Source organism: Mytilus galloprovincialis, chromosome 4 (genome assembly GCF_965363235.1).
Source record: "Mytilus galloprovincialis chromosome 4, xbMytGall1.hap1.1, whole genome shotgun sequence".
NCBI classification, from domain to species: Eukaryota; Metazoa; Mollusca; class Bivalvia; order Mytilida; family Mytilidae; genus Mytilus; species Mytilus galloprovincialis.
Genome location: NC_134841.1, coordinates 63,257,950 through 63,271,986, shown reverse-complemented (window position 1 = coordinate 63,271,986; position 14,037 = coordinate 63,257,950). Strand labels below are relative to the sequence as shown.

The 14,037-nt window shown below is 31.2% G+C and overlaps 1 protein-coding gene across 13 annotated transcripts in view; it reads right to left on the bottom strand.

Annotated features, from left to right (window-relative positions):
* LOC143072675 (rho guanine nucleotide exchange factor 28-like) overlaps positions 1-13,784 on the bottom strand; it is a 143,460-nt gene extending 129,676 nt beyond the window's left edge. For 12 of the 13 annotated variants that reach the window (XM_076247735.1, XM_076247731.1, XM_076247737.1 and 9 more), the window contains exons 1-4: positions 13,720-13,784; positions 11,857-11,945; positions 6,402-6,445; positions 5,437-5,575 (exon numbers count right to left, since the gene is read on the bottom strand). In XM_076247735.1, the coding sequence (XP_076103850.1) occupies positions 5,437-5,575; positions 6,402-6,445; positions 11,857-11,869 (196 nt within the window). In that variant the 5' untranslated portion in view covers positions 11,870-11,945; positions 13,720-13,784. Of the gene's footprint in view, positions 1-5,436; positions 5,576-6,401; positions 6,446-7,531; positions 7,557-11,856; positions 11,946-13,719 lie in introns of those variants that run through there. The other variant, XM_076247732.1, reaches the window with a different exon arrangement.
* Between the last annotated feature and the right edge of the window lie 253 nt (positions 13,785-14,037).

The following is a 14,037-nucleotide window of genomic DNA, read 5'->3' as shown; positions in this document are numbered from 1 at the left end:
TCGATGGCATATCAGGAAATTATTTTTTGAGTTGGTTGGTTTGAGTCACATTGACATGTATACAACTTCTCCTTTCTTCATAACATGTCCATCTACAGGCCATTCATTAGGAGGCGGTACCCGGTACTTTTACCCTCCTATGCTATTGAAAAGTACCGCCTAAATGTAGGAATTTTTATATAAGATATTCATGGAATAAATTGAAAAGTACCACCTAAAAACATGGAAAGTACCAGTCAACATGAAAGATAATGAAACCCCTGCATCTATGTATACAAACAAAATTATATAAAAATTCTTTTAAACGCTGTATAAACTATAAGATTCAGAATTCCTTTTTAATCATTTAATTCTCTTTTTATCAAGTAAAATGTGGTAAATGTATAGATACAATGAACCCCTCTTATGAAACCCCATATATGGTAGATGGACTTCCAACATTCAAATCTACTGATCTTTTTATCGAAAGGTATTTCAAGATTTTCAAATATTTCTGGTATTAAAATCACTGTTTAATTGTACACTATTTGTTTACATGATAAAAGTTTATTAAGTACAGAAACATTATACCTAAAATCAATGTTTATACTTCAATCAGTTCAATGAGATTGCTTTTTTATTAAATGATGATTTGCACCTACTAAATACTAATTTGATATTCTGATCTACGTAAATTCAGTTTTGCTATGCAACTTTTTTTTAAGGATGTGTTAAAACAATAAGGTATAGGTTTCTGCTTTGCTTGGAAAAAATATGTGACAAAGGAACCAGAAGTCATGACCTTCACAAAAGATCTATAGAGTCACAGCCATGTAGCTAAACTTTCCGACATAGTGGCTCAGAGTGTCAGTCCATACAGCTAATACAAAGCAGGGTTTTATAGCTAACTATGCTGTATGGGATTTGATCATTGTTGAAGGCCGTACGGTGTCAGACTTATAGTTGTTAATTTCTGTGTTATTTGGTCTCTTGTGGAGAGTTGTCTTATTGGCAATCATACCACATTTTCTTTTTTATATTTAAATTTCATATCATATGAACATGTTCTTGTCCTGAAAATGCATTTAGTTCATCACTGGAAGTTAAACACCGATTCATCAATCATCCGTTCATTATAAATTGTTTTTCATATTTCAATGCAGGAAATACGAATCTGTATCATTTCCTCATATTGTCAAATTGATTTCACATTTTTCCTTCCATCTATTCTGCTGATTTTTGTTTGCAAAGGTTGTTATTCTAGCATCTTCAGAATTTGTAAAAAAAATTAAAAGCAGTTGAAACAAATATTGTATTAATTTAATACAAATAATCCTATTAAAACACCCAAAAAAAGCTAAAACTCTGTAGGAAGAAAATAACCATGAAAGCATCAGAACAATTTCAATAAATTATCATTTGTCTCTATTTTTTCAAATTATTTGAAACTACTATCTAGAACGAGAAAAACTGAAGCTCCTACTACTTTATCACATGAGTGATTATTGCCTAATAACGACAAAAATCAATGTCAATAAAACGGCACATACCGTATTTATTCTATTTAAAGCCCACTTCTAATTAACGCCCCCCCTACCGAAAATCGTGCGTTCAGAACTTTTGACTTCTAATAAACGCCCCCATTTTGTAGTTAAAAAATAAAATTGAAACTTAACCATTACAATACATATTGCAAAGACATCTACCCGGTCACTTAGAAACATGAAACGAAAAATCAATAATGCCCATGTTTTAATCCACTCCGATAATCCAACACAGTGTGTACAAGTTCCAAAAATAGATCTGTCAGTTACACAGTACGCTGTTGAAATTATGTTCCATTGATGTGCACGCTTGTTTATTAGAAAATTTTAACAAATTATTTGATGAGGTCACAGTTACCGATAAACGCTATTTATAGATTATGGAGACAATAAGAAACACGTGTATGTTACTATAGTCTGTTTCAACAAAATTCAGATAAAGGTCAATGAAGTAAGGTACGAAATTCGTTTCTCTAATTGACGCCCCCCTTTTGGAAATTGTTTTCGCCCCCGGGGCGTTTATTAGAATAAATACGGTAAAACTCTTTATTAGTAACTGTCAATAACTGGATATACATACTGTATTATGGCTGTTTGCACTTGTTTGTGGGACATGACAATTGCTATTTCAAGGTTGATCCAATTTAATTTTTTTGTTAAACAGAAATTGAAATTCCACAAATCAATAGCAATTCAATAAAAGTTGACGAAAACAACACAAATCAAACACTGAACTAGATAATTAACTATGCTGTGTACAATTCTAAACTTAATAAAAACCATTTGCAAAGTGGCAAACAAACAATTATTGAAGATAGCTAATACTTTTAAGGCAATTCAATTTTGAATACAAAAAATAACATGTAAAGAACGTTATTTTATCAATATTGCAGGAATGCACATTGAGGATGCACCATGTGAGAATAACTTAACAAACAATTATTGAAGACAGCTAATAGATTTTAAGGCAAATCAATTTTGAATACAAAAAATAACATGTAAAGAAAGTTATTTTATCAATAATACAAGGATACACATTGAGGAAATGTCAGTTTATGTTCTAACTAAGACTTCTCAAACCATGGATGTACTTTAAGATTAGACTAATCATTCAACACTCTAACAAATAAATCAAGTAGGTCTGAATGTCTCAAGAACACTTTCAAAGTTATAAAAAGAATTAGCACTTAATATTTCAAACATTTACATGAAAAGAATCTATATTTTTTTATTTATATAAACATTGTCAATGACATTATGTATTTTATACACTTTGAATACAGGAAAAGAATTGGCACTAGCAAACAGGCAAATTGATAATATGTCTCAGTTAAGTTGAATCCTGTAAAGAAGAATGAAGAAATGTTTTTAACAATTAATCAAGACTAATTAAGTAACTCTATGAACACAGGACAAATAATTGTTGGTACAATCTAACTAACAGATTTTCACATCTTGCCTTGCGGTCATAAAACTTTCGAGCATGATTTTTGTACCCACTGAAAAATCAACCAATCAGAATAATGGATTTTGTGTTTCAAGCACTAATTTTGTACTCCAAGTTCTGAGTAAAGTTTTATGACCAAGAGCCCTTGTTGTCTCCCCTTTCATGAAATCAGCTGAAAATCATTGGAAAAGGACCCAGCATTGATGACATCTTGATAATTTATGGATGTCTATCTTGTAAACCTTTTCATGGAGGACAGTTGAAAAGGTACCAGTCTTGTATTACAATTCCAGTCTCTGGTGTATGTCAAAACATGGAGGGAAACAAAATAGTCCATTTTTTTCTGAATTTTTTTCTGGACTCAATTTTTTCTGTTTGATTATAGGTTTATGCTGAATTGAAACATATATAGATTTCAAAAAAATCTTGAATCTTTTTGGGGATATCAATCCAGGCAAGTGGAAGGATATCATGTTTACTAGAAGTGGTGCGGCCTAGTAAAAACAGCAAACAGAAAGTAGAAAAAAAATGTTTTGACTTCAGGGTTACGTAACTTTTTATTCTTCGTGACATGACCCACTTTTTTTTCTCGATTAAATCACAATTTCACATAAGTACATACATGATATGAACATGAAATTTTTTTTTCTATGTAGCATTTTTTATTTTTTTATTTTCAAAGATCAGCTATTTTGCATGTAAGCCTATAGAGCAGTTAATTACAAGACTGCAACCAAAAAATGTATTGCAAGGGAGGTAAATCATACAAATAACAGATCCAATAGCGATGTTTTCACAGATCTAAGAGACCAAGGATTCTTTTAGTCTGAAGGATACTTTTTTAACACAAATCATTAAATAAACATAAAATTTCCACTATAAGTCCATCTTTTTAAAATTTAAGTATATGTTTCAAAATATATATTTACAGTCTTCTTATAAACTTGCTATATTTATTTTCGATCCAAATTCATGATGTTAAAATTTTAAAAGGATCAATAAACTACAGACTAGATTCTCAATTGAACAACAATAAAGATGCATCAATACTTCATATGAATGTAATGGAGTTGACATGATATCTGCTACTCATAATCCTGTAATCACTAGCCAGTCAACACTGAGGATGTGAGTTGGAACCCAATTACCGGTAGTGCAGGTGCACTCAACTTAAATCTTAATTGACTAGGATTGTCAGTTTTCCTATCGAAGAAGCAGTTTCCTCCTAGTACTCGGGCTTCCTCCATCTTAAAAAAAACTGGCCACCACTAAGTAGCCAAACAATCTGGTGGTTAAAAGCGGTGTTAAACACCAAAATCAAATCAAATCAAATGTTACACATAATCCTGACAAGTACTAAACACCATAGGTCAAGAAAGTCCTTTTAGTGCCTGATCCTCTGGCATCTCTTTTAACTTAAAATATAATTTTGTCTTCAACTAGAAGCTACAGCTGATATTTCACTGCCAGATTGCAGTTTAAAGTGTGCCCCTAACACAGGTTTCAGCAAACACTTTGGTAAATGTTGTCTAGCACAGGTTTCAGCAAAAACTTGGGTAGATGTTGCCTAGTTCAAGTTTCAGATCAAACTCTGATAGATGTTGCCTAGGCCAAAAAAAAATATATGTATGTTTCCTGTTTCCCGACCGACCCTGACTCAAAGCCCCCGACCCTAGATCTTTTTATTCAATTCCGGAAAAAAATCATTTCCGGTCAGGAAAAATTCGTTTCCGGTCCGATCCAGATCCGTAGTTTACTATACCCAAACAATCAAAATGGCTGATCCCAGCACAAATGTGCTACAATTAAGGTTTAAAAAATGTCGGCACTGGGAGGATTATTCAATTAAAGCTTCTTTAAAGAGATTAAATGATTTTAGGGTACAGGACCCTAACCAAACATGACATTTAACCATCTGCAAATCTGACAGGGAGTGCAAAAATAATTAAAAAAAAAAAAAAAAAAAAAAAAAAATTCCGACCTACCGACCCTGATTTTTTTGCCTTGGCAGCAGGAAACAGACATATATTTTTTTTTGGCCCTAGCACAGTTTTTAACAAACACTTTGCTAGATGTTGGTAAGCATAGATGTCAGTACAAATCTTTGCTAGATTTTGCCCCGCTTAGTTTTATCCAAAATCTTTTTTTTGCCCTGCATAGTTTTAGCAAAAATCTTTACTAGATGTTCCAAAACACAGGGTTTTAGCACAATTTTCTGCTAGATGTTGCTTAGCACAAGTGTCAGCACAAATCTTTGCTAGATGATGCTAGCACAGGTTAAAGCAAAAACTTTGCTAGATGTTCAATATGACACTACGTATGAGCTTTGAATACTGATATAGATGTAGGGCATGCTAATTAAGTACTACAACAAGATCTTAAAGCATTTCAATGTTGAAGTATATTCAAAACAGTTTTGATTATTCCATACAATGACAATAATTGATCATAACCAAATATACAAACCTGGAATTAATGACTGAACCTTTCCTTGATGGTAATGCCCAAGGGTAATATGTCTCTGATTAGAACCTTCATATACAAAATACAGTGGAGCTCGAACATTGGCATCTTCTGGTATCTCTAATGTGATAATATTGCCACCCTGTAACAAATATAATATAAACTATGTATGTTTCTACTTCTTCAATGAAATGTCCCTTACAAATTCATATTTACAAAGAACTGCTGATAAAATAATAACAGCTGATACACTTCGATTGGATGTAACATTAATAAAAAAAAAAATTGATTGGAACATGATGCCATGTACACGGAAAACCGTGAAGTAGGTTTTCCAAGAAGTCTGTTACTAAATATTTAATACTATAAAAAATGCATAAATTTTAAATTTTTCAATACAAAAATGTAAAATGTATAAATTGATGTAAAATGAATGATTATCAATCAATATTAATTTAACATGAATAAATTTGGGTAAATGTTCTTGTATATTTCTCATATATTTTTTATACCACTAGTACATAGTATCATTATAAAAATTTCCAAAGAAGATATTGCTTGGCAGATATACTTAATAATATTCTTTTTTGTGTATGCACTAGCTATAAAAATATTTTATGCCAAGCATTTATGCAGTGATCATTATTCCTCATGTATAAATGCTAATTTCCAAGGATTTTTTATTATGTCAAATTGGAATTGATTCTCTCAATTCCCAGAAAACGATCATCCACATATTCATTAAACTAATTGATTTTGTTAGAACATATACATGTATAGCAAGCAAGTTTGAAGCCAAATAATGGTTTTTATTATACTTGTGTACATACATGAACAATATGTAATAGAAAGTTAACACATAGAATCTAGTAGCTTATACATGTATTGAAGGCCGATTATTAATGGCAAGCAATATGATATCAAATTATTAATTCTGGTAACTTATGAAATAATTTATCATAACTTACATAAACTGGTGATTCTGTCGTTGAAAATGCCATAAAGCTTTCCTCTGTAAAAACAAAATGTAGTTTATTAAGACACCTAAATTTTGCTATTCCAAAATTACTAGCTTGCATATAACATTAATTGATTGATTGTTACTTGCTTGCAGTGAAGTTGCTATAGGTCCAGTGGCAACTATTAAATGCATATTCAGAATGAGAAACTACTGACAGTCTGACAATTAATACATAGATTCTTAAAGGCAGAATCCTACAAATGGAAAAGGGGGGACTACATTTTGAACTGCCACTAGAAAACAATATATAATGGTTTATTATATATATGGCAAAAGTCTTGTATTGCAACTGACCACCCACTGTTCCATGAAATAAGTTGTTGCAAGGTTTCTTTACGAGGCTTCATATCAAATATACCCATCCTGACCTGACAAAGGGCTGACATGGCTACTAACATCATGAACAGTCAATCTTGCACCCAACTTTGCCAAGGGTCAGAAGAAGCACAAAGTCTGGCTACCAACCTTGAGGTATGCATGTAAATATGTACCACCTAGTCAGGAAAATATGAAACCCCCAGCAACATACATGTATTGATGTAGAGTAACGGTTATATGCAGAGTGGTATCAATTATACGACATAATAGAAACTAAACTCTTAGTTTATAACTTTATATATTGTCCTAGAATTATGAATGACAACTTTTTTTCTCACCAGGTGATCAAAGGTAACAAAAAAGTGAATTCATGTCATGTATTCTTGTGGTTTTACATAAACAATTCTCAAGAGAGGAACCAGAAAATGATCTTACATAACTCATCTGTATACCTTACGTAAACAGACAAACTGTGTACCTCATGTATACAGATGAACCATATGTCAGCTTTTTTTTTGCCCTTACATCTTAAAACCTTACAATGTTATTTTCCATTATGGAACAACTTTGACATCTCAATTCTTTATTTGTATAATTTAAAAGAGATATCAATCAATTGCTATACAATTGCCACAAGCAAAGAAGTATATCTTTAGTAATGTTTACATGTAAAACAAGATATAAGTAGATAGATTACATATACTAAAGCATCACAGGTGTACTAATTATAAATGACTGAATGAAGCCAAAGAGACTGACCTTCAGACATTTACATGTACACTGTTCGTGTTATTGTTGACCTGTTTGGCATACGTTCCAAATGCCTAAATTTATACTCCATTCATTGAATTTATCCTCCTCATTTTCAAAACTTACGCTAGAATTACATCATCATCTCTAATTTTAATATTACATCCAATTCTACATATGTAAGTGCACTTTTGTGATATCATTCTTGAAATTTTTCAAAATTTACGCTAAAATTACATCATCCTTGACTTTAAATTTTACATCCAATTCAACATACATGACATATGAAAGTGCATTTTTATGATATTTATCTGATAGCAAAGCTACACCACTATTTTACAATGTGAGTAGCAAATTCAAAAACACACGAGGACGCAAGTAAATTAACAAACATCCAACATAGTCAGCAAATATTTTGAAGTCAAAGGCGTAAAATCAAAAATGTTTCCCTTTAATCAAAATGTAAACAAACAGTTCAAAGTGATCTGTTTGTAAACCTGATAAATCCACACGAAATACACAACTCAACACAATAAACTCAGCATCTTATCAGGTAATAACAAAAGGTGTTACACCTGACAGGTGCTCTAAAACCTAGGTAATCCTTACAGGTAAATAGAACACCTGATTTAAAGATAGAACTACTATATATAAGGCTGTACATGGGGTACTTCTATCAAATGTTTGTATTTGTAAGTTAAAATGTAAAGACAGAACTGTTACAATACATACATTGCTGTATATGGACCATCTCCTTCAAATGACTGTACATGTATGTCCCCCCCCCCCCCCCACACACACACACAAAATAAAATCTGAACATTGAAACATGTATGATAAATATAAAATCAGATTTACCTTTGCCTTATACTCTTCCCATCTAAGTGAAATATCCTACATGTATATATGAAATTCCATGTACTTGAATATAAAATGGTTAAAAAATGTTAGCATAAGACCAAATGAAAGTTTTGACAGAATTTACATAATCTCAAGATGTTCCTAACACTAAATACTGATAAATATAAAATTTCAGAACTTTTTTTGTAAGTTGTCGTTTGAAAGTTTAAATACCTTATTGCTTCTTTTAAACCTAATACTGGTTACATAAAGACCCCCATAGAATCATATGATGGTCTTTTAAATAGCCATTGTAATAAACATGAAAAATATCTAATTTGTTAAGCTTGTTTATAAACAAGTTTACCATAATAGATCACTATCGAAGGTGTCACATATACTTTACATTTGAAAACTTAGTAATTACTATTTGCACTGAGCTAGGTTTACATCATGCCTGATGGTATTGCCACAATATAGCAATGCAAAACTGTCTAATATTTTTTGCAGAATTGTATTAAAGATTTCTTCAAAACTTTATGAAAATTCAGAGATATAAGAAGATGTGTGTGAGTGCCAATGAGACAACTCTCCATCCCAGTCACAATTTGCAAAAGTAAACCATTATTGGTCAAAGTACAGTCTTAAACACTATACCATGGCTCACACCAAACAGCAAGCTATATAAGGCCCCCAAAAATTACTATTTAAACGCAGTGTTCCAGCTAGCATGAAATGGAGGGGCGCCGCGCCCCGCCCCCGAAATTTTGCGCCCCTCTGCCTTTTTTAAGCGCCCCTGCGCCCCTCTGTGCCCTTTTGAAAAAAAGTTTAAAAAACGATCTTTTTTCCTCATATCGTCGCCATTTTGTTGAGTTCTTTATACACACACTTCATTAAGACAACAGATTAAAATTGTTGACACTTGTTACCTGATTATAATCACCTATTTGATTAGAGTCAATTACTTAATCAGATGAAATTTACGACCCTGTCTAATCCCTTTACCCTGAAGCACCAAACATCGAAGTTAAATAAATTGATTATTTTAACACCTGACGATGCATCTTAGACCCACCATGCATCAAGAAATATGTCTTTATGTGGTAATATTAAGTATTTGATTTTTTTCAGTGAGAACGCGCTAAAGTGCCCTTTTTAAAAACGCGCCCCTCTATTTTCAAATCCTAGCTGGAACACTGAAACGGGAAAACCAACAGTCTAATCTATATAAAATGCATATTTTAAATTTATCCTCACTGAATCACTCAAAAGTCCAGATCAATCATTTCAAAATAACTTTAAAATTCAATTTAATCGTGTAGAGAGATGTCATGCATATAATTCTAAATTCAATATTATACGTGTATTCCGATGTATGAAAATACTATCCAATTTCACAAACATCAGAAGGATATTTTTGATCCAATGATTTATTACAGGTTTTTTTAAATATTTGAACTCTAGGTTGAAGGTTAAGTTTGCAGCAGATTTGAAAATACTATTGTCTGACTACTCATCACAGTCCAGAAGTCCTAGACTCATCACAGTCCAGAAGTCCTACTCATCACAGTCCAGAAGTCCTACTCATCACAGTCCAGAAGTCCTAAATGTATATTTCAACTCAATATTCTTCCTTTGACCATTTCCCTGTCTTTCATTGTTTAACTCTTTATAGATAGATGATAGGAATTATTACCGGTATGTGTAATAAAAATTTGATTTGATTTTCTTTGAATTTTTCTTCAATGTTAAAAGTAAAACTCAATTTCACCTCCCCCTTTTAATAGACAGACAGACACTCAAACAGCAATATCCTATACTACCATCTCTTTCATTCCTGTCTCCTTTTTGTTGTTGTTTGTTTCTCTCATAAAATATTATTTACAGTATAACCATCGCAGAAATGTAACTTTATATATTGAAATAATAATATTTAAATTTTTTTAAACAATGACCTTTTACAAAAACAACATATGAATGATATTAAGGTACAGTCATTTAACTGACATACATGTAGATTTATTTCATATTGACTACAAATTTTGTACAGTGGATATTATTAAAATGTTACATGTAGCTTTTTTAGTTTCTTGACTGTTTCTCATTTAATATTTCTTATGTTTGGCTTTTCTTTTTAGCTCTTTCTGATGCCAAATACTTCCTTTCACTTTGTCTACAGTGTGCTTTTACCTCAGCCCTAGTTATAACATATAGTTTTTTTTAACTTTCTAAGTCTTTTTTTTTCATAGATACTTTCAACAGCTTTACAAAGAATAAATTAAGAGTCAAAACCATACATTTTGTACATGTAGATTCTAATTTTGGTGAATATCAATTTTGGCAGGTTGAGAAAAAAATCATATTTTCTTGTACTAGTTTTTTACACTTCATGGTTTTGAATAAGTCTGCATACAATTCCGTAGTGAATTTGTAATTCGCTTAACAATTAGATTTGTGGTTAACCTGTACTCCCAAAAACCACAAGAATTAGTATCCCTTAATAGTAATGAATCCACAGCATTTTTAAGTCTGGATAATCGTTTAATTTGATAAGTCATAAATCAACCTGTTGCTCAATATTCAAACTAATATTGCAATTAATAACAATAATCACTTAACCTTCCTCAGCCTTGTGGTATTTTAATCTCCTGTTTGTATGTGCAAAGATTAATATTTTGGTGTTCTACAGAAATTAAAATACTTATCATTTTTATGAATTAAAATGTCAATATTTTCCTTTCTATGAAACAACTTATAATCTATTGCTAAGATCAAAGTCATTTAATAAAATTTGTTACAAAATTAGACCACTGAACTAAACTATCTACATGTACATGTAACATACATAGTTAGTACATGTATATAAAATCTTTAAAAAAAACAACCAACCACCAAACCTAAAAAGCAGTAAACTTTAAAGACCTTCCCAAAACTTCTATTCTAGCTTTTTGTTAAGATATTACAAATCTTCTTTTTGATTTAAATTAACAATAACTAAAACTTAACCCCATTTTCCAAAAATTTTCATAAAATTTTTAACTTAACTTTTATTGAATATAAAATATAAGTTGTCATGGTTGTCAGGTTCTAAAATTTGAAGACCTTTATTTACATGTATATTCTCTTATCAGTTCTATTCAAAGGACAACAAATATGTACCTATAAATCTGAAATACAATTATCCAGTACCGTAGGTATCTTGTAATTAAATTCATGAAAAGACAACAACCTTTATTATGTGTTACATGTTTTGTTTTCCATTCATTTTTATAAGGCCGTTAGTTTTCTCGTTTGAATCTTTTCATGAAAAACACATGGTACATTTTACATGCATATGTACAATGTATAACATAATAACTTGGGTCTTCTTAGTGTGTATCTTATAAATCCCCATGAAACACTTAAATGATCATGAATGGTCACAAAAGTTCATAAATACATGTACCAACTAATAATAAATCTACATGTACATGTAGCAAAAACAATATAGTTACCATTTTCTACCATGCTTCAATTAAAATCTGTTCTTTTGATACTGGTATGTTCAATTATCACATAAAGGTATCCATTTCTTAAATTTTGTCTGAAATACATAAATACAGTTAATACATACCAGGTACATTTGTATACATATACATTTTACATGACAATAACATAGAAACTTGAAAATGAAGGATATATATATCAAAGTTTGTAAAACTTAAAAATGTATACACACAAAATCTTAATAGATTAAATACAATAAAAAAACTAAAACTAGGCAACACGAATCCCGCCAAAATCTGTGGTGATCTCAGGTTCTCCGGAAGGGCAAGCAGATCCAGCTTTACATGTGGCAAACGTCGTGTTGCTCATGTTATTACAAACCCAGTACATATTCTAATTAGGTAGGTCACATTCGTGAAAAGGGAAGGGGATTGTAGTTAATTCTACAAATGTTCAGTACACTGAAAAAATATTGTGTAGGAAAATACACTGTGTACACGACTAGAAAAAGATTTGAGGTTTACCTTAATGATGCAACCCTTAACAATAAACCATAATGCTTTATTTGTTTTGAATATGTCAGACAATGCCAGGATCATGCTACTTTAAAATTATACATCAAGAAAAGCAACTACTCTTTTTGCAAAACTAAATGTACCACAGATATAATTTGATGATGGCCTGAACAAATCAGAAAGTAACATAGGACGAAAGGGCTACTTTTCTGTAGCTACAATGTACATGTATGTCCATGTACACAATGACATATACGCATGCACATATGTAGGACAGCAAACAACCTTTCATTTGTAATACATGCATGTAGCCATCAAATTGAAAATCTATATACATTTTTTTTTACATTGTACTTAACTGAGCTCTTAATCAACTCTTGCATGTCTTGATAAATAATATCCATGTTTTCTAAACAAATTTTATACAGAAAGTCACTAAAGAAACATCCGAGCAATGTACAGCATTATACATTAAATGTAGGTTTGTTTGTCCCTAGCCTGTGGTTTTCTGTTTTTAGATTGATATAATTTATCTTATTAAAGTATCCAGTCCTAGAATTTAGCAGATGACCAATGCATCTTTTTTACTGTGTATGTGTACAACATTGTTATATGGTGGTGGAGAGTCGTGCATTTCTTACTATGACTACCGTATGTTATAATGTATAATGCTGGAGGTGTTCAAAGTTTGGGAGAAGATATATATTATAGATACAGTTCACTGTTGGTATATAACGTAACTAATTTCCCACTGTGATATACATGTATCTATAAAATACTTAGTAACGAACGAAGAAATGGCCAATTTTGAAGAAACACTATATAAACAGAGGGCTACATCATACATGTACAAAGTCTCTCAAAATTGGTGTGAGAGTCATGCATTTTCATGTTTATTTGGCGTCATTTTCCTTTGATCTACATTAAATGTTTTTTCGTATAATCTTTACAAATTTTGTAACATATAATTTTAAAGATGAGTTATTGAAATTATAAAATAGTTAAAAATCATGAATGGTCGAGTGTAAGGACGTTATAATTACATATATCCGTCCTTGTAGAGAGGTATCCAGTCAATCTTGTGTATTGTTTTTTTCAGTTAAAAACCCATTAGAGCCAATGTTGTCACTGTTTGTATACTTAATCGACTCAAAATAAAGCTTGTTTAATTATTGTGAGTGTGTGCAGGTGTGATCAGTCTACCTGTATCACGCTTCCGGTTTAAGATATGGCAGCTTTCGACCTGTTTCAAAACGATTTTTGTAGCAAATTGATGATAAAGTAGAACTTTTGTAGATATTCTGTGTGTAACATCTTATTTTTCTTCATTAATACATACTTAAATATGTGCATTACCTGTGTTATTATTTAGACCGCCATAATGTCCTACGGACATTCCAAGACGTCAATGTTTGTATCACGTGACTTGCGAAAGAAGATTGCAATGCACTCAACGAGAAACGATAAAGCAAGAGTTATGCAGCCTTTCTTGTGATAATAACAAATATTTGCCCCAGATTTTTTTTTTTTATAACAATAAAATAATTAAAACAGCTGGATTTAATTTTATAAGTTGTGTATTAAAATAGAGGGATAGAATATAGATAATTTCAAATTTAATTGGTTTTTTTAGTAAAATATCTGTTGTTGAATTACCAGCTTTACCTTTACCTA